Source organism: Lotus japonicus, chromosome 1, assembly GCF_012489685.1.
Source record: "Lotus japonicus ecotype B-129 chromosome 1, LjGifu_v1.2".
NCBI classification, from domain to species: Eukaryota; Viridiplantae; Streptophyta; class Magnoliopsida; order Fabales; family Fabaceae; genus Lotus; species Lotus japonicus.
The window spans coordinates 41,748,288-41,767,722 of record NC_080041.1 but is presented as its reverse complement, the minus strand read 5'-3'; the positions used below and the strand labels follow the sequence as shown (position 1 = coordinate 41,767,722).

At 39.1% G+C, this 19,435-nt stretch overlaps 1 protein-coding gene across 2 annotated transcripts in view; it reads left to right on the top strand.

Annotated features, from left to right (window-relative positions):
* The window catches only part of LOC130709451 (helicase and polymerase-containing protein TEBICHI), a 36,322-nt gene extending 33,968 nt beyond the window's left edge, over positions 1–2,354 (top strand). For both annotated transcript variants that reach the window (XM_057585974.1, XM_057579572.1), the window contains 5 exons: positions 718–1,070; positions 1,339–1,447; positions 1,540–1,680; positions 1,765–1,861; positions 1,965–2,354. In XM_057585974.1, coding sequence (XP_057441957.1) covers positions 718–1,070; positions 1,339–1,447; positions 1,540–1,680; positions 1,765–1,861; positions 1,965–2,056 — 792 coding nt within the window. In that variant the 3' untranslated portion in view covers positions 2,057–2,354. The remainder of the gene's footprint in view (positions 1–717; positions 1,071–1,338; positions 1,448–1,539; positions 1,681–1,764; positions 1,862–1,964) is intronic.
* The last annotated feature ends 17,081 nt before the right edge of the window (positions 2,355–19,435 follow it).

Genomic DNA, 19,435 nt, shown 5'->3' with positions numbered 1-19,435 from the left:
ATTATTGTAAAGCATTTTTCCGTATGCCTGCCAAGTAAGCCTTTTGACCTATACCTAGTGAGAAAAAGGTTGGTTATTTGCTGTTGTATCCGCAATGTTCGACCATCTTTTTTACAAGAGTAGTTGCTTGATTTTCTCGTAAATGATTGTATTTCAAGTTCTTGTTTTGTATAATTGCTATCCATAATGATATTCTTATCTCTGACAGTGAGCTTACCATTTTGTTGGTTTTAGTGGTCCACATTCTGTCCCATACAACATTGTAGATATAATGAAGCAGTATAATTTTCCTTTAAGCTTACATGGTCCTTTCTGTCAATGATCATGCTTGAAGAACTCCTTTTTATCCAATATGTATGGATCCTACGGTTGATGTCTCCATTTATCTCCTGACATATTGTCCCTATTAGAAATTCAAATTTCACACAAAAACTGAAAATTTTAATTTCATCTATTGTGGAACTCAACAACGAAAACTGCCCTTTTAATTTCTCCCAAAATATAAACTGTTAAAATCTTCTGTTTTCTTCCCTTTCCACCTCTATTGTTCAGACATTCAACAAGAGGAAGAGAATTTTCCTTCGTTTCCCTCTGTCTCATTTCCTTCCTTTTCTAAAATCTTGCTTCGCCTATATCCTAAACTCCCTAATATTGTCTTAGTCATATTTTTTCCATAGTTTCCTTTTTATGTATTTATGTATAATATTGTAAATGCAGGACAACCGGTTACTGTTAACAGCAGATTATTCTCAGATAGAATTGAGGTTGATGGCACACTTCTCTAAAGACTCCTCGCTTGTTGAACTTCTCAGTAAGCCTGATGGAGATGTCTTCAAAATGATAGCAGCAAGATGGATTGGGTGTCCTGAGGTTTCTGTGAATTCTCAACAGAGAGACCAAACAAAAAGGATGGTGTATGGCATTCTTTATGGTATGGGTGCCAATAGCCTTGCTGAACAACTGGATTGCACCTCGGATGAAGCTGCTGAAAAGATTGCGAACTTCAAAAGCTCTTTTCCTGGTGTTGCTTCCTGGCTTCATGAAGCTGTTGCATTTTGTCGTAGTAAAGGGTGAGACCTTGTTCCACTTTTGCATATCCCAACTCAAATATACCCGTTGCAGTTTTACAACTCTTTAGTTTGAACAACTATATTGACTATTATGTTGTCTCAGTTGTGTTTGATTCTGGAAAGTGATTATTTCCTTGTTCTGGTCTGTAACTTACTATGTAGGACTATGCTTATCAATGCTATAGGTGTCTCTACCACTTTATATATTCATTCTTTGACTAAATCTTATGCTGTAACTTTTTCCTATGTTTCTATATCCATGATCTAGATACGTGAAGACTCTTAAGGGAAGAAAACGATTTTTGTCAAAAATAAAATTGGGCAGCGGTTCGGAAAAATCAAAAGCTCAGAGGCAAGCTGTGAATTCCATATGTCAGGTGCAGTATAATTTCTCTCTTCCAGATTGGGAAGTTACCTTTAGAGCCATCAGTATTATGTTGATATTGTTTCCTCTTTCTCCCCTTCCCAGGGATCTGCTGCAGACATAATTAAGATTGCAATGGTAAAAATTTACTCTGCAATTGTCCCTGAAGCTGAAAGCCCGGGTTCCAGTTCTACGGTTTCAGCTAAGTTCCACATGCTTAGAGATCGTTGCCGGATTTTATTACAGGTTAATTTCAAAGGATTTGTATTCTTTTGTTTTTTTTTTTGTTTTTCTTTCGAATTTTCAATAATTTTAGTAATTGTTAACTAGGTACACGATGAACTAGTGCTGGAAGTTGATCCTTCTGTTATAACAGAAGCTACCCTACTGTTACAGACAAGCATGGAGAATGCAGTCTCACTTCTTGGTTTGTATTCCACAGGATTTATTACTGTTATTATTGGGAGAAATTGAGGTTCTTCTTGTTTTCTAAAATAACATATTCACTATTTATATTTATGCTTCTGCAGTTCCTCTGCATGTGAAACTTAAGGTTGGAAGAACATGGGGATCTTTGGAGCCGTTTGCACCTGATAAATATAAGAATGACACTGAATCCTGAAGCCCAAAAATTTCTTTTTGTTCATGGCAGAGTCCTCGTTGAGTAAAAGCAAAATGAGTTTCACTGCCTAGCAAGTGGCTACACTGATATCATCTAAAATTCATTACGACCATTTTTTATGTACAGGATATTGAAATAAAAGTTTGGTGATTTGTATATATTCATTTCGATTATGGAGATGTAAGGCCGAAAACGACGTACATGATTAACTCTCCCCATAAACCGGTTCAATCAAATTGTAATGTAAACTTAAATAAGGTTACATTTGTTAATTAGTTTGTTTGAAATTATTATTTCATACGATTTTGTATTGATCTGCCAATGTACCAAAGTTTAAAAACAAAAATGTTAAAAAAAATGTTTGTTTTCTCTCACTGGTTTTGGTGGCACTGATGCCTTACATTTGGCAGCCACATTGCCCTCTCGCTTCCTGAAATGTAAATTAAGATGCAAGCAAACCAACCCCTATTTTAGCATCTTTAACTTTTGATTATTCCTTGAGTTTATAGTGGTCTAACCTACCTCAAAGGGTATATGATGCTTTGTTTGTTGACTCATCTCTTGCAGAAGTTTGATATTCATGCCGAGTTTTTTACTTAAAAAAGATAAGAAATGATCATAAACCTGATTGTGTAGATTGGGTGAGCTGCGTTGAAATATGTTGCATTCGCATCTTATAATTCATCCTCCTCGATCAGTGGATTGCTAGAATGTGTAGTGTTGGCACCAATGTTGTTGGTGTGTGCATGCCACGCACCCGGCTTTACCGTTGTTGCCCGCTAATCCTGCAGGATTGGTGCCTCCTATGTTACTGGCTCAACCATGGGTGCTATTGGCTATACCTAGACATAGTCCCCTGGTTGTCATGCTTGAAGGTTCCTATGTTCATCAGTGTCGTGGAGCCTATGGTCTCCATGGTCTCTCTAAACCCTAAACCACACAAATCGTTGATGCCAAAAACACTTGTTGTTCTTTTGTTATAGTTGTCTGCATTTTAGCTAATGTATTGTGTGTGCCAAGATGTCGGAGAAGATGTTGTAACTTCGTGCTATGACATTTGTCACTGGAAAACATTTTGTTACTTGGCAGATTGTGTGAAGCTTTGTATTGATTACGTTATTGATCGATCCATTTTTTGTAGCGGCATATAGTTGCATTATAGGGAACTAACATCTGACCCTATGTTGTCGAATTAAACGATGATTTTAAATTACCATGTTTTGTAATTGAATTTCAATAGCATGCTTTTCTCTTTTATACGTGGTAATTGCATGGAGTTAACCCTTTCTGTTTGTGTAACGTCCCGATTTTCAGGGGTTACGGTAACAATCTGATAAAGTAAATATGCAATGTTTTTCCAAAAGGATTCATAAACACGAGTATTATTTTTTTTTCTTTTCAAATTATTTCCAAAACATGTCATGCATACTCCCAACTGCAAATCAAATTACATCGAGCCTTGAACAAGGCAAGTACCCGAGGGTAAAACGACAACACACAACCTACAGAACCTAACAAGAATCAGATTCAACAAAGAATCCATTATGCAAAGACACCACAAAATCCGACATACTCCCTGCGATTTTCACATCGGGGAAACGCAGAAAAGCAACGTACCGGAACCTACCCGAAACCTCAAATATAAATTCCTAAAATCATTATGCGAGCTTAAACCAATAACGGTAAGCTCTCTAACCCAAGACTCTAGCCTTAAACCTGACTCTACTCGTCGAGTACTCCATTGTCCTTCAAGTCCTCATCTCTGACTCGCACCAAGGTCAAGTTTCATCGAGATTCTCCATCACCTTTTATTTATCCATCCAAGCTTAACATAACAGTCGATCCAAAAGCAAGTCCCCGAACTCAGCAAGTTCCCTGAAGCGTCCTCCTCCGCCGTGAAACCTCACCGCTTGCTCCAAAGCCTCTTTCCTCAGCTCAACTCGTTCCAAACCTCGAGGTCTACGCGTAGCAACGAACAGAGCGACGATCAGGCAAGAATCGGCAAAAATCTCTCCTCCTCCTTCTCCTCTCCAAGCCGCGGCCTCCATGGGTGAAATGGGGTGAGGATTTTTGGTTTTTCAAGCTATTTATAGGAGAGGGAAAATGCGGGAAAATAAAAATTTCGCGATTCTGATTTTTCCTGCACATTCCTATGTGAATTATAAGATAGAATCCGGCGACAGAATTCCAAAACTCGAAACAGGTTTCTTGGAATTTAAGCAAACGATTCACTAACAGTGTTAATCGATTTAACCCGAAAAGTTACTTTTTGCAGTTAATGTCGGAAGAGAAAACTTTCTTCTGAAGAAAGGTCTAAAACATCGAAAGAAATGGGTGCACGCGTGTGGAATCTTCGTTTGAAGCTCCGAATAGAAAAATTCTTCATCGACAGTTTACTCTAAGGTTCTTGAGCTATCAGGGATTCAGTTTCGGCAAACTTATGAGAATTGAAATCGATCGTTCGTACATGCCAGGGTTTCGTGTCGAAACACTCGTCAGGGAAAGGAATAAGAGAAATTCTTATAATCCTCTAAATATTTTTGAATTCCGCTTCTACAGTGCTTTAAGAGCGGATTAGCCTTTTACTAACGCTTTCGCCCTAAGGCGGAAGTGAATAAAGCTCGTGCTATAACCTATAGCGACTATAGTACTATTCTTAGTCATTTCCTGAACTTTGTCCTTCATAATACTAATCCAAACATCAACCACAAGTCAAGTTCCTCTCACGCTTACAAAAAATCCTATGCGTGAGTTGGAAATTAATTATTTATTTAATTCTAAAATCCTGGGTCATACAATACTACCCCCCAAAAAGAAAGTTTCGTCCTCGAAAATTGGCGTCAGAGAAAAACTCAAGAATAAGATTCCCTCACATTTCCTTCCACCCTACAAGTAGCGTTAGAACGCATCCCAAAACTGGGAGACGTCACAACAAATTCACCTCAGGGTGACATACAAGACAAAAACAACACCTAGATATCTATCAATCATCCTCGAATAGACCTAGATAACATGTTCATGCTTAGTGTTCTAAGCATCTACATCAAACGCCTACATGAACGACCTCACATGTATCGTCATGCTCTCCCGCTAACAGCTCTACCATAATACTAACAACCATAACGTCATGCTAATACTATTCTAATCTTGTCACAAGTTTCTTCTACCAAAAGTCTCACTCAATATCTATTGACCAACAATTCACAAGAAAATTATCGTCTTAGAATCTAACAATCCATCAACATAATCTCCTTTCCAAACTACCCTCATTCAAACCATAAAGTCAACCTCCCACTTAGTCACGAATCAAATCACAACTAAAATCACTAACCTTCGTATTCATCCATTATTCTCAACTTACAAAATCAATCTTGACCCAAAGATTCTAATTCAACTTAGCAAATCTCAGTTGTTAATCTTAGCATGTTTCTCTGAAATCCAAAATCTTTGTTTGATCAACACTTATTCCTCTAGAGTCTAACTAGGCGGTAATCCATTAAGTCTAGCCTCTTAGTGCAATTAGCACGAAGTCACATAACCTATGGTTTCATAACTTTCGAAAGAATACTTAAGACTCTTCAACATTGAATCTCTTGACTTAGTCTATCTCTACTTAGAGTAATCACGTGAACCAACTACTTAATGACTATCCGACAATCAAAAACTTCCATACTGATGCACTATCATTAAAGACGACCAAAGACAAAGCTTGTAACACTAAACGAGACTCCGGGATTCTCCTTATGTCATACCACAAGGATTCAACACTAAGGCTTGGGCTCAGACGAAAGAGATTCCAATATTCCTTCTCTCCTTAATCAACCTTAAGGATGAAGGTATGAAAAATGATAGAAAGGGGGGGTTTGAATAGTGTTTTCAGAATAAAACTTCCCACTTAAGATTTTAACAAATCTTTCGAAACACAAGTAAAGTGCTTAAGATAAGAGATGAGAAAAACACACAAGGATTTTATCCTGGTTCACTTGATGAATCACTCAAGCTAGTCCAGTCCACCCGTGAAGGTGATTTCTTCCTTCTTAGAATGAAGGCAATTCACTAATCAGAGATTTGTTACAACTGCACTTGAAACCTACAAGTGATTAACAATACACTGACTTAGCTCACACTAAGATTCACTCTCTTAGTCTTCTCTAGGATCCGATCAACCTTGATCTCCTAAAGGTAAAAATAAACAACTGTTTAAAAAATATTGTTTACAATGAGATTGCTTCTGAAAAGCTTGTAGTAAACACAATGAATTCGATGAAGAAAGATTGCTAAGAAGATTTGTATATTGCTTGCGCGTATAAGTTTCTTCAACAACATCTTTCAGTCTTCAGCCTATATATATACTCCAAGGATTAGGGTTTGAACATTGCATGGGAATGCTACCGTTGGAGGGCAGATCTGGGATTTCCAGCTTCTGCTGTGGCTGAGAATGTTAGGTTAGGTCGTCAGGATAGTTCACTGTTTTTGTACTTTGGATAGTGACGTGACCTTTAACCTTGTTGACTTCTGATCAGAGGAATGCTTCGTGTTGGAACTTGTGAAGCTTGTTGATCAGAGTCGGAGGGAAGCATGGATCCTCTAACCGTTGTAGCTTCTGATTCTGAACTCAGAGGAGAAGTACTTTGTCTTCAGAGCCAGTTTGCTTCTGGACTTCAGAGACTTCACTTTTCAGCTTCTGGATCTTCAGAGTCTTCTAAACCATCAGAGCTTCTGAGCCTTCAGAGTGTTTGGGTTATCAGAACGTCTGGATCTTCAGAACTTCAAGTGAGCTGAGTCCACATCAGAGCTTGACTATCTTCAGATCTTCTGAAGCTTTTCTATTGTTCAGTTTGAACATAGAGATTGCGAAAGCGTTGCTAGGGTCACTCTTTAAGCAAAGTGCTTCTGATTTGTGTGAGATTATATCAAGGTCAGAGCCTGTCATGAACACACTCAGAAAACACGTTAGAGTACCATAATTGTTCATACTAAAACGTTAACTTGTAATCATCAAAACATAGAGTTGTACTACATGATCAAAACTTGATCTTACAAAGGACATAAGTTCTAGTCATCAATTAATCGCTTAACTACATTAAAGTCATCAACTTCCAAAGATTGAAATCTTAATCCTTTACCATCAAGTGCTTATGATAGAATCCTTAAACTCCTCAAAACTCACGATTCAGCCCTAAGGTACATTTACAACGTCAGACTTCTGACATAACTTAACTTACTCGAATCAAACCATCCTCAAGGTTTTGTTCACACTTAGGCTCTTAGTGACTTATCCACTTATAACAACTTCAAGTCTTCAACTCAATACTAGAACTTCCTTCCTTAGTCTTGTTACTCCTACGTCAATCAAATTCTTAGGTTCCTCCCCAAAATCGGAACATCTCTAAGTCTCAGACACTTAAGACAAGAATTTCCTAGACTTAAAGTCTGAACATTCACCAAGTTTGGACCTCTATTGTCCTTTCACTCTCTCCTACACTCCTCAAGTGGAAAACCACTTCTTAAAGTACAACTTATCAGCGAGGATGATCAAGTACTTAACACAAACTTATCTTTCAAACTCGACCAACCAACGATCACTCTAATCAATCCTCCTATCATAGTCCATGCCAGCTGTGATTCAGAATATCTTCCCCTCAATATTAAGTTGATCAGGCTCAATATCTCGAAGATGAATATTCAGAAAAAAAAACCCACTAGTAAGGCCAATGAGTCTATCTCATCAAGTGGTCACATCTAAACTAAAATCATCTCTCAACTATTCAATCGCTAACAACTCCATCTAGAAAAGTACAACCTTAATTCCTGGAATTCATACCACATCCCATTAGGATTCATTCTTAGCTTCTATCTCTCCTTACTAACCTATCCGTACAAAACAACTTCTAGGTTTAGCACTTCTCTAAACCCTATACAATTGTCCTAATCAGAACACAAACAACGGTCAAAGGAATGTGCCTAATGCATACTCCTTTCCCCGTTCAACAACATGTAGTTTCTACCTGGAATACCGTATAACAAAGTAGGCAAACAACAAGTACAATTAATATTTTGGTGGGGGTACTAACCATCTAGTCAGAAGTTAAGGGGTTAGTGTTCAAGAAAACAACAAGCAAGAAACATCTAGTAGACAAAATAAACAATTAATCATATAATCTATATGGTAACACTCTGTCAATCGATCAACACCCAGCCGATCAATTACAGAGTTCAAACAACCTAGCACAGAAGACCTATTCCCCAACAAGCTCTGGTTTCTCAACCAAAGCTCTGATACCACAATGTAACGCCCCGATTTTCAGGGGTTACGGTAACAATCTGATAAAGTAAATATGCAATGTTTTTCCAAAAGGATTCATAAACACGAGTATTATTTTTTTTTCTTTTTAAATTATTTCCAAAACATGTCATGCATACTCCCAACTGCAAATCAAATTACATCGAGCCTTGAACAAGGCAAGTACCCGAGGGTAAAACGACAACACACAACCTACAGAACCTAACAAGAATCAGATACAACAAAGAATCCATTATGCAAAGACACCACAAAATCTGACATACTCCCTGCGATTTTCACATCGGGGAAACACAGGAATGCAACGTATCGGAACCTACCCGAAACCTCAAATATAAATTCCTAAAATCATTATGCGAGCTTAAACCAATAACGGTAAGCTCTCTAACCCAAGGCTCTAGCCTTGAACCTGACTCTACTCGTCGAGTACTCCATTGTCCTTCAAGTCCTCATCTCTGACTCGCACCAAGGTCAAGTTTCATCGAGATTCTCCATCGCTTTTTATTTATCCATCCAAGCTTAACATAACAGTCGATCCAAAAGCAAGTCCCCGAACTCGGCAAGTTCCCAGAAGCGTCCTCCTTCGCCGTGAAACCTCACCGCTTGCTCCAAAGCCTCTTTCCTCAGCTCAACTCGTTCCAAACCTCGAGGTCTACGCGTAGCAACGAACAGAGCGACAATAAGGCAAGAATCGGCAAAAATCTTGCCTCCTCCTTCTCCTCTCCAAGCCGCGGCCTCCATGGGTGAAATGGTGAGGTTTTTTGGTTTTTCAAGCTATTTATAGGAGAGGGAAAATGCGGGAAAATAAAAATTTCGCGATTCCGATTTTTCCTGCACATTCCTCTGTGAATTATAAGATAGAATCCGGCGACAGAACTCCAAAACTCGAAACAGGTTTCTTGGAATTTAAGCAAACGATTCACTAACGGTGTTAATCGATTTAACCCGAAAAGTTACTTTTTGCAGTTAATGTCGGAAGAGAAAACTTTCTTCTGAAGAAAGGTCTAAAACATCGAAAGAAATGGGTGTTCGCGTGTGAAATCTTCGTTTGAAGCTCCGAATAGAAAAAGTCTTCATCGACAGTTTACTCTAAGGTTCTTGAGCTATCAGGGATTCAGTTTCGGCAAACTTCTGAGAATTGAAATCGATCATTCGTACATTCCAGGGTTTCCTGTCGAAACACTCGTCAGGGAAAGGAATAAGAGAAATTCTTATAATCCTATGAATATTTTTGAATTCCGCTTCTACAGTGCTTTAAGAGCGGATTAGCCTTTTACTAACGCTTTCTCCCTAAGGCGGAAGTGAATAAAGCTCGTGCTATAACCTATAGCGAATATAGTACTCTTCTTAGTCATTTCTTGAACTTTCTCCTTCATAATACTAATCCAAACATCAACCACAAGTCAAGTTCCTCTCACGCTTACACAAAATCATATGCGTGAGTTGGAAATTAATTATTTATTTAATTCTAAAATCCTGGGTCTTACAGTTTGCTACTTGTTGTTTGGGCGCTTAACGCTATTAGGCGATGAAGAGCCTTCCGATGATGCTTAGCCATGCACGAGATGTATGAGGGATAGTAAGCAGCGGAGTGGAGATGGAAGGAGAAGTTTAATTTTCTTTTGAGGGCTGTATTTGAGTCTCCTTTGTTATCTGAAAACTTCATTACTAAAACCTTGCTTTTGCCACTTGTCTAAGTGTGTGTACTTATTTTGAACCTTGTGCATGATATCCTGAATTTCCCTATAACTGTGTATATTATTATGTTGGGTACAGGTTTAATTTTGAGGGTTATGCTATGTTTAGAAACCTACAGTGGAAGTATCTTATTAAACAAGTGACAGATGTATTCGCTTTAACAATGAAGCGTTTAGTTCTTTTCAAAAAAAAAAAAATACCCTTGTATTTTGGGATTGCTAAATAGTCCTTAGACTTGTCTAGTTACTAATGTGATTCCTCAGTTGAGAAATTGGGGCGTTACATTTGTGGTATCAGAGCATTGGTTGAGATAACCAGAGCTCTTTGGGTAGACTTGTTTGCTTAAGATGTTTTTGAACTCCGAGATCGATTGATGGGGTGTTAATCGAAGGAAGAGTGAGTCTAATGCTTGCTGTAATGTGCTTATGTTTGAAGGTTGTTCGTTAGTGAAGAACCTGATATTTATAGTAGCTATGTAGTCGATAAGAATCTATATATAGAAATATATATAATAAACACTCTTTTTGTCCTGACCAAGTTATCTATTGTGGTTTTGAATTGCTCATAACTCGATGAGATGCAAGGTCAGAATAACATGTATTAGGTAGAGAATGTTGTAGCTCACTTGACCTGCTTACCCCTCTAGGGATTGGATTTGATCATAGGCATGGATTGGTTGTCCCACCATCATGTTCTACTTGATTACACCAATAAAGAAGTTAATTTCCCGATGTTGAACTCGTGGAGTTCTTAAACTCTTACCTTTCGAAACTCCCTTTGAAGAAATGAGCTTTTAAAATCCCTTTTTCACCCCAAGGTGTGCGCCTGTGTGCACCAGTGCTGGTCGTGAAAAAGAAGATGGACGATCGCGACTATGCGTTAACTATCGACAATTGAACAAGGTCACAATTAAGAACTGGTATCCCTTGCCAAGGATTGACGACTTAATGGATCAACTGAGAGGTGCTGTTGTTTTCTCGAAGATTGACTTGAGGTCGGGATATCATCACATAAGAGTCAAAGATGAGGACATTCAAAAGACCGCGTTTAGGACGTGCTATGGACATTCAAAAGACCGCGTTTAGGACGTGCTATGGACACTATGTAGATAATAAACCCAATAGGTACAAGTAATAGATAGCCACTTAGGCTTATAGCTAGAGATGTCATTCCTAGGGTTGCATGTTCCACAATAACTTATACGCAATAATAGCAATTAGCATGTTCCAAATAGGTTTAACAATTACCAATCACACTCAACAACTAAATTAATATGCATGTTGCATGATATGTATGCAGGTTAACCCAGTCAACCAATATGCAATCCGGAACGGATGGACATCAACGGATCAGCCCTTCACCAGCCACGGTGGTGCCATTTCGGCCCGCGTGCCTCTTACTCCAACAACAACGGTAGTCAGATCAGCCGTAACCCGTAGGTCTGCCATTTCGGTCTGCTACAAGAGACGTCTACAGACGCTCTATCACGGAAATCCGGGTCTTATGACCATTTTGGAATCCGACGAGGTCCAGAGTACGTCCTGTGTTAATACCCCATTAATGTTGCATGAATGCAGGATGATTAGTCAACCAACGTCTCCGATCTCACTCGACACGTCGCCACGTGTTCTAGGTAAATTAAAGTTTCTAAAAGCTTACCCTAAGGTAAAGTCGATTCTGCGACAAAAGACACACTTCACAACACACATCGCTGCTCCAACAGCACAAGAGTATCACATACTCGGGAACTAACGGTTCCCCGAACTTATCCCCAGGATAGCCCAACAACATCGCTGCTCCAACAGCACGACAACAAACGCTGCTCCAACAGCACAACAACAAACGCTGCTCCAACAGCACAACAACAACAGACTCAACACTTGGATCCGACGACACTTCTCGTTTTCCAAAACTATGATTTTCATCCAAAGCCTCCTTTCGAGATTATTACCCTTACTTAAAGATTTAGAGGTTGTTTAATGTCTTATGAATTTTCTTTTCAAAATAATATCCTTTTTAGTCTTATCGCAATTCCTATAAGTTCTCGGGATCTTCGAATCCCCAAATGACTCCAGAGAATGTCTCGATCCATAAACCCTATACAAGGCCCGAACCTCGTTCGTCCTATCAAACTTTCTCAAAACTCTCAAAATAAAATCGGCATGACCTGCCCGCTATTCTCACCGTTCAGAATCTCAGATTTCCAGTACAGAGCATATTTAAATCATCACAATCAACAACATGTCATATATCAATAAATCGCATCATAAACACTTAGCACTTAGCATATAAAGCATGCACCACACATCCTAGATTACCCACATAGCACATAGCATGTAAGACAATCTCAAAAACATTCAGTAGATGAATCATCTACATTGTCAGCCGAAGCCTCAGAAAACATTTTCCAATCACACACAATTCCAGTGCATAAACAGTAAACAATGTCGAAACATCGACCCTAAGCATTAACTAGAGATTCAGTGAGAAGCCCTCACCTGAAAGTTCTCCAGAATGATCAACTAGTGCTTCCTCGCACTCAAAGTGTTGGTTCTCGGGGAAATCCTCAAAAGCACCTTTACAATGAAATCACAGAATACTATAAGAATCTATCGGAAACTAAGCTATCGATACTTACTAAGGTTACTCGAAGTAATCTATACTCTAAGGTACGATAATCTAGCGCGAAAAGACAAGTTTTCGGAAAAGGAAATTTCATCCTCCCCCTCTAATAGGCTCGGCCACTTTGGTTAATTGTGGGGTTCGATTTTTCTTCGATCAAACTTGGTTCCTATGCTTTCATAAGCCGTAACTAAGGGTATTCTGAACTCGGAAAAATTATCGGATCGAAAACTGTCGCAGGGGTATTTTGGTCATGATTTTTAACTTAGGATTTTCAAAACTGAAATCCCAAAAATAAAATTTTGCAGGGACGTCACCAACGACGTTTATGACAACTAATCCTACTAGCACTAAGCTAAGGCGATAGTTTTCAGCCTAAAGGTTGAAGCTTTACCTCAAAAACTCCAAAAATGGGTATATTAGGTTCAAATTGATTCCGGCGGAATTCCGGCGACATAACGGAAAATCTAATCCGGCAGAAGTGATCTTGGGCACATATAGAAGAGGTTTAGAATCAGAAATGAAAGATTCAGGATAGTTTTGCAAAAACCCATAAACTATCCACTCAGAAAACTCTACAGAAAAGCTATGGAAAAAGCGATCGGAGGTAAGGATTAGCGACTATACCTCGAAGCCTTGAAGCAGCAACTGATTAATCAACGATCAAGCAAGGATTGAACAAAATCTCTTCTCCTCCTCTCCTTAGCAAACTCGCGGCCTCCTTGGGAAGAAATGGGTAAGATATTTGTTTTTTCTCATTTCTTGGCTATATATAGAGGTTGGAAATTCGCGGGAAAATGAAAGTTTCGCGAATCTGATTTTTCCGGCGTCATTCTCCGTGAATTAATAGATATGTTTTGGCAAAAGATTTCCAAAACTATAAAGAGGTATCTTTGTATTTTTGGCAACTAAAGCATAGTCGGTATAAAACTATTTTACCCGATAAGTTGCTTTTTGCATCGAATGTCGGAATAGAAAACTTCCTTCGGAAGAAAGATTGAAATCATCAAGAGAAATGGGTGTACGCGTGTAGAATATTCATTTGAAGCTCTGAATAGATAAAGTCCCCATAGTCGGGTGATTCTAGGGTTTTGAAATACCAGGGATTCGGTTTCGGCAAACTTCCGATGATTGGAATCGGACGTTCGTAGATCCTAGAGTTTCGCCTCGAAACGATTGTGATATATGGAAAAAGAGAAGTTCTAACATTTCTCTGAAGATTTTTGGAATTAACTGCCATCGTGCCTAAAAGTGAAAATTAGCTATATACTAGGGTTTCTGACCTAGGTTTAAGCGTAAAACGTTCGTCCTATAACTTTTATCGATCATAATGCAATCCTTGAACTTTTCCTGAACTTTCTCCTTCATAAATATATTTCATTTAATAAACTTTCGTTCAGGTTTCCCTTCACATTACATCAACCCTAATCGTGAATAAGAAGTTTATTCACTTAGCATGAACTTAAAAACTCGGGCCTTACAGATACAGTGCGATTGATATAGGTCCAGTGTCTGGGACCATATCGATTGTGAACTCCATATCTCTGACTGGAGGTATTCCAGGTACGTCTTCGGGAAATACATCCTCGAATTCTTGCACAACAGTTATTCCTTGTACTCCATTCTCCTTAGTCTCCACCATAGATGTAGCCAAAAGAGAACTCAAAGCCCCTTTTCTCAAAGAAAGCTTTGAAAAGTACGAGTTCAAGAACTCGGCGAGTCCAGTATCGGGGAAGATAACTACCTTATTGGTGCAATCAAGAAGAACATGGTGGTGGGACAGCCAATCCATGCATATGATCACATCCAATCCCAAGAGGGGTAAGCAGGTCAAGTTAGCTACAACGTTCTCTACCTAATACATGTTGTTCTGACCTTGCATCTCATCAAGTCATGGGCAGTTCAAAACCACAACAGACACTCAGGTCAGAACAACACAAAGTTCTATAATAACTAACTATGTATATACTTATATCAAATGTATAATTAACAATAACTAGCATAAGGTTATTCACTTACGAACAACCTTCAAAAATAATCTATATAAACAGTAATCAAGCACACTCTTCCTCCGATTGACACCCCATCAATCGGTCTCAGAGTTCAAACATCTTAAGCAGACACTCTACCCAAAAGCTCTGGTTTTCTAAATCAAAGCTCTGATACCACAAATGTAACGCCCCAATTTCTCAACTGAGGAATCACATTAGTAACCCGACAAGTATAAGGACTATCTTGCAATCCTAAACACAAGGGTAATTTTTTTTTAAAGGACTAAACACATTGTCGCTAAAGCGAATACACCTGCCACTTGTTTAATAAACACTTCAACCATAGGTTTGGAACATAACCTAACCTTAATTAAACAACCCGTTCCCGACGTACAGTAATAGTCATTTACAGTATCATAAGCAGGGTTCAAAATAAGTACGCATACTTAGACAGTGGCGAAAACATGGTTTTAATAACAGAGTTTTCAGAAGATGAAGAAGACTCAAAGCATAACCTACTAAGAGAAAACTAAACAACTTCTTCCGTCTCTACTCTTCCGCTTACTATCTCTCCTCCATCTCGTACATGGCTAAGCATCGCCGGAAGGCTCTTCACCGCCTAATAGCGTTAAGCGCCCAAACAACAAGTAGCAAACAGAAAGGGTTAACTCCATGCAAATACTTCACATAAAAAAGAGAAAAGCATGCTATTGCAATTTAATTACAAAACATGGTAATTAAATCACAGTTTAATTCAACAACATAGGGTCAGATGTTAGTTCCCTATAATGCAACTATATGCCGCTACCAAAAATGGATCGATCAATAACGTCTCGCAAGACGGGACAATGATAGGACACACCTCCTCATCGCCACTTATAGCGTCATACATGACGGGACAATCATAGGACACACCTCCTGATCGCCACTTAACGTCACACAAGACGGGACAATCATAGGACACACCTCCTGATCGCAACTTAAACGTCACACAAGACGGGACAATCATAGGACACACCTCCTGATTGCCACTGAACTTAAGCCCTATATGCCAAGTCAGTAAATATTCCCGATCCAAGGGTCAAGTCAGAATAACCACATGTTATTCATAATTTCAACAAGCATACTACATCAGATCGATAACAACATAGAAAGCAGTAATGACAGAAACCAGTAAACGGCCGAAGCCTCTCAGAAAACGGAGACGCACGTCTCAATAAGTTCACTCGGCCCAAGCCTCCAGAAAACATTTTCCCAGTTCAACACAATAATCATAATCAAATGCCAAACAATATAAACATCTTCATCTCAAACGCAGGCAGTGCGATAAAAGCAGACAAGACTCAAAGACACTCTATACTGAGTTACCCTTACCTTCGTGAGTAGTAGTAGTGCATAGAAATTACGAACCTCGTGACCTTTCAGATCCCAGAAAATTAATCGCTTTCGTAAATACTATGGTTCAAGATCCTAGCTTCCGCTCCCCAAGACTCAAGAGTTTCCCCCAAAAACTAACTCACTCACACTCAAGACAACCACTCAAGAATTTGTTTCACTAAAACTCAAGCACTTTGTTGCCGTGAAAGAAAAAAGAAAAGTGACTTTGCATAGAGTGAGTAATGGAAATGAAGGGAGAGGAAGAAATGATACTCTTACTGAAAGCAACTCGATGCACTCCCTGCCTTTTATAGGCTCAAAAAATGCATAACGTAATATGAATTCATGTAGAAGAAATCAGAATTAATGGATAAACATGAGGGGGACAGAATGCGTGAGCTGTGTGCATCATCACATATAGGTGAAGGTGTCAAATGGTGGTATGTTATAGGCTTGTGTTGTCAATTTTTGTTTGAGTAAATGGCTGGCGCGTGGCAACTGTCGACGTAATTTCTGGCAAGAACACTAACACAGGTGTTGCAACGAAAATAATAACTCTTAGAGGAAGTAAAAGTGTTAGTTCTAATTTTGATAGTGTAGGATTTAACTCAAAGAGTTTAAGAGAAAAATATTAGGAAGATGAATCAGTATCCCAAAAATTATTAGGGACTCTATGATATAATTTAAGATCACTTTGAGCAAAATTAAGTGATCAAGTGTAGTAGTATTAACATAATGATCTCACTTACATATATTCATATAATCATGCCTAACTTTCTTTCACTTTCTTCATCTGTACAATAAGTAAGTCACTTACGTGACTTTTATTCTTCCTTTCAAACTAAAATTTTTAAATTGTTTTCTTCTTTCTTCTTTCTTTTTCTTTTTAATGAAGAGAATAATAATGATTCTTATAAAACCACATAATGCAAAATAATCATCAACTTAAGCTTAATAGCTTAAATTGTTTTCTTCTTTCTTCTTTCTTTTTCTTTTTAATGAAGAGAATAATAATGATTCTTATAAAACCACACAATGCAAAATAATCATCAACTTAAGCTTAATAGCGCTTATCGCTTTTAGGCCGATAAATAACTAGTTAATTAATCGTATAAATTATCCGGGTCTTACAACGTGACAAAGAGTTGAGGAAGTTGATTCTCAATGAGGTTCACAAGAGTCATTTAAGTATTCATCCCGGAGCAACTAAGATGTACCAAGATCTAAAGTTGAATTTCTGGTGGTCAGGCATGAAAAAGAATGTAGCGGAGTTTATGGCGGCATGTCTGACGTGTCAGAAGGTGAAAGTGGAACAGCAAAAACCTGCGGGTATGTTACATTCACTTGATGTGTCGGAGTGAAAGTGGGACAATATCTCTATGAATTTTGTGGTAGCATTACCAACTACGAGGAAGAGATTTGATTCCATCTGGGTCATTGTAGATCGTTTGACGAAATCAACACATTTCATACCAGTAAAGACAACATATAATGTGGAGAACCTTGCAAAGGTGTATGTTGCTGAGATTGTACGACTTCATGGGGTACCTTCGAGCATTGTTTCCGACAGAGATCCGAAATTTACTTCGCGTTTCTGGAGGGCATTGCACGAAGCTCTGGGCACGAAATTGAGATTGAGCTCTGCTTATCACCCTCAAACGGATGGGCAGACAGAAAGAACAATACAGTCATTGGAAGACCTGTTGCGAGCTTGCGTTTTAGATAGTCAAGAGAGCTGGGATGAGCTATTACCTTTGATCGAGTTTACATACAACAACAGTTTTCATGCCAGTATTGGAATGACACCTTATGAGGCTTTGTACGGAAGAAGATGTATAACTCCTTTATGTTGGTTTCAAGATGGAGAATACCTTCTTGTTGGCCCTGAATTGGTGCAACAAACAACCGAGAAGGTGAAACAAAAACAAGCGAAGATGAAGGCGTCACAGAGTAGGCAAATGTAACACCCCGATTTCGGTGGCGTCACTTTAGTAACCAAAAGTAAACTTAATGCGGAAAAACGTGAAATATTTTTTTTTCCGATAATAACTAAGACAAGACTGAATTAAATAAAACCCAAAAGCGAAAAGCAATAGAACTAATATACAATATATAAACAGCCCCCGCTGTAAGTAACAACCTCGTCACGAGTAACCTCCAGTGACGGAAAGAAAAGTGCAACGCCCGTAGGCAATATATACAAACCAAATGAAAAGGGTGAAGTGCCCGCAACACCATCCCTCAAAACTGAGAATCAGCTGACCCAATGGCCTGAAAATAAGACCTCCTAAGTCCAACCAACTCTCTGTGATTCCCGTAAGGAAACCACACAAAAAGCTATAGGCGGATCTACCCTGTCCCCTAAGTAACAAATGAAGCAAGACTGTCAGAGCTAAGACTCTACTCCTACACTAATCCCATCTCGAGGAGCTCACACCAGCACTAAAACCTACATGCTAGCATGATCGTCGTCCGAATCTGAATTCAGAACGACCTAGTCTATGTACACCATCCGTCCTCCTCTCGCTACCGCGATGCGCTCCGATTCCAGCATCTCAACCCTAGTCCCCCCCGAAGGGTGAACCATCGTGAACCAGCCCGCCAAAGACATCTGACAAAGGGCGTAGTCCGCCAAAGCACACACAGAAGACGCGAGGGTCAACTCCAAAGAATTATGTAAATAATACCACCAATAGATATAGATAAGAGAATAGCCACTTAGGCTTATAGCTAGGGATAACATCCTAGGGTTGTATATTTCACAATGAATATAAACGCAGTAATAACAGATAGCATGCATCAAATAGGATTAACAATTATCAATCACACTCAACAACTAAGTCAGTATGCATGTTGCATGAAATGCAAATGACGGTTAACCCAGTTAACCAAATGCATTCCGGAAACGGATGGACATGAACGGATCAATCCTAGCACCAGCAACGGTGGGACCATTTCCGCCCGCGTGCCTCTTACACCACACAAAGGTAGCCAGATCTGCTACTAAGAGTCGCCTAACAGCGCTCTTACGCGGAAATCCAGGTCTTATGACCATTTTGGAATCCACCGAGGTCCGGTATCACGCCGTGTATTAACCTCCTATGTATGCATGAGTGCCATGTGATTAGCCAAACAACGTCTCCGACCTCACTCGACACGTCGCCACGTGTTCTAGCTAACTTAATGTCTCTATAAAGAATACCCTAAGGTAAAAGTCGATTTCTGCGACAAAATACAATAATCATAAAATGAGTGCAACCACTCACGATAACTCTTCGAGTCATCAATGCTCTCACGAAGTCTCACGCTTCAGTGGAGTCTCACACATTCACAAAGTCTCACGCTTCAGTGAAGTTTTATGCTTTCACGGGGTCTCACGCCCCAGTGAAT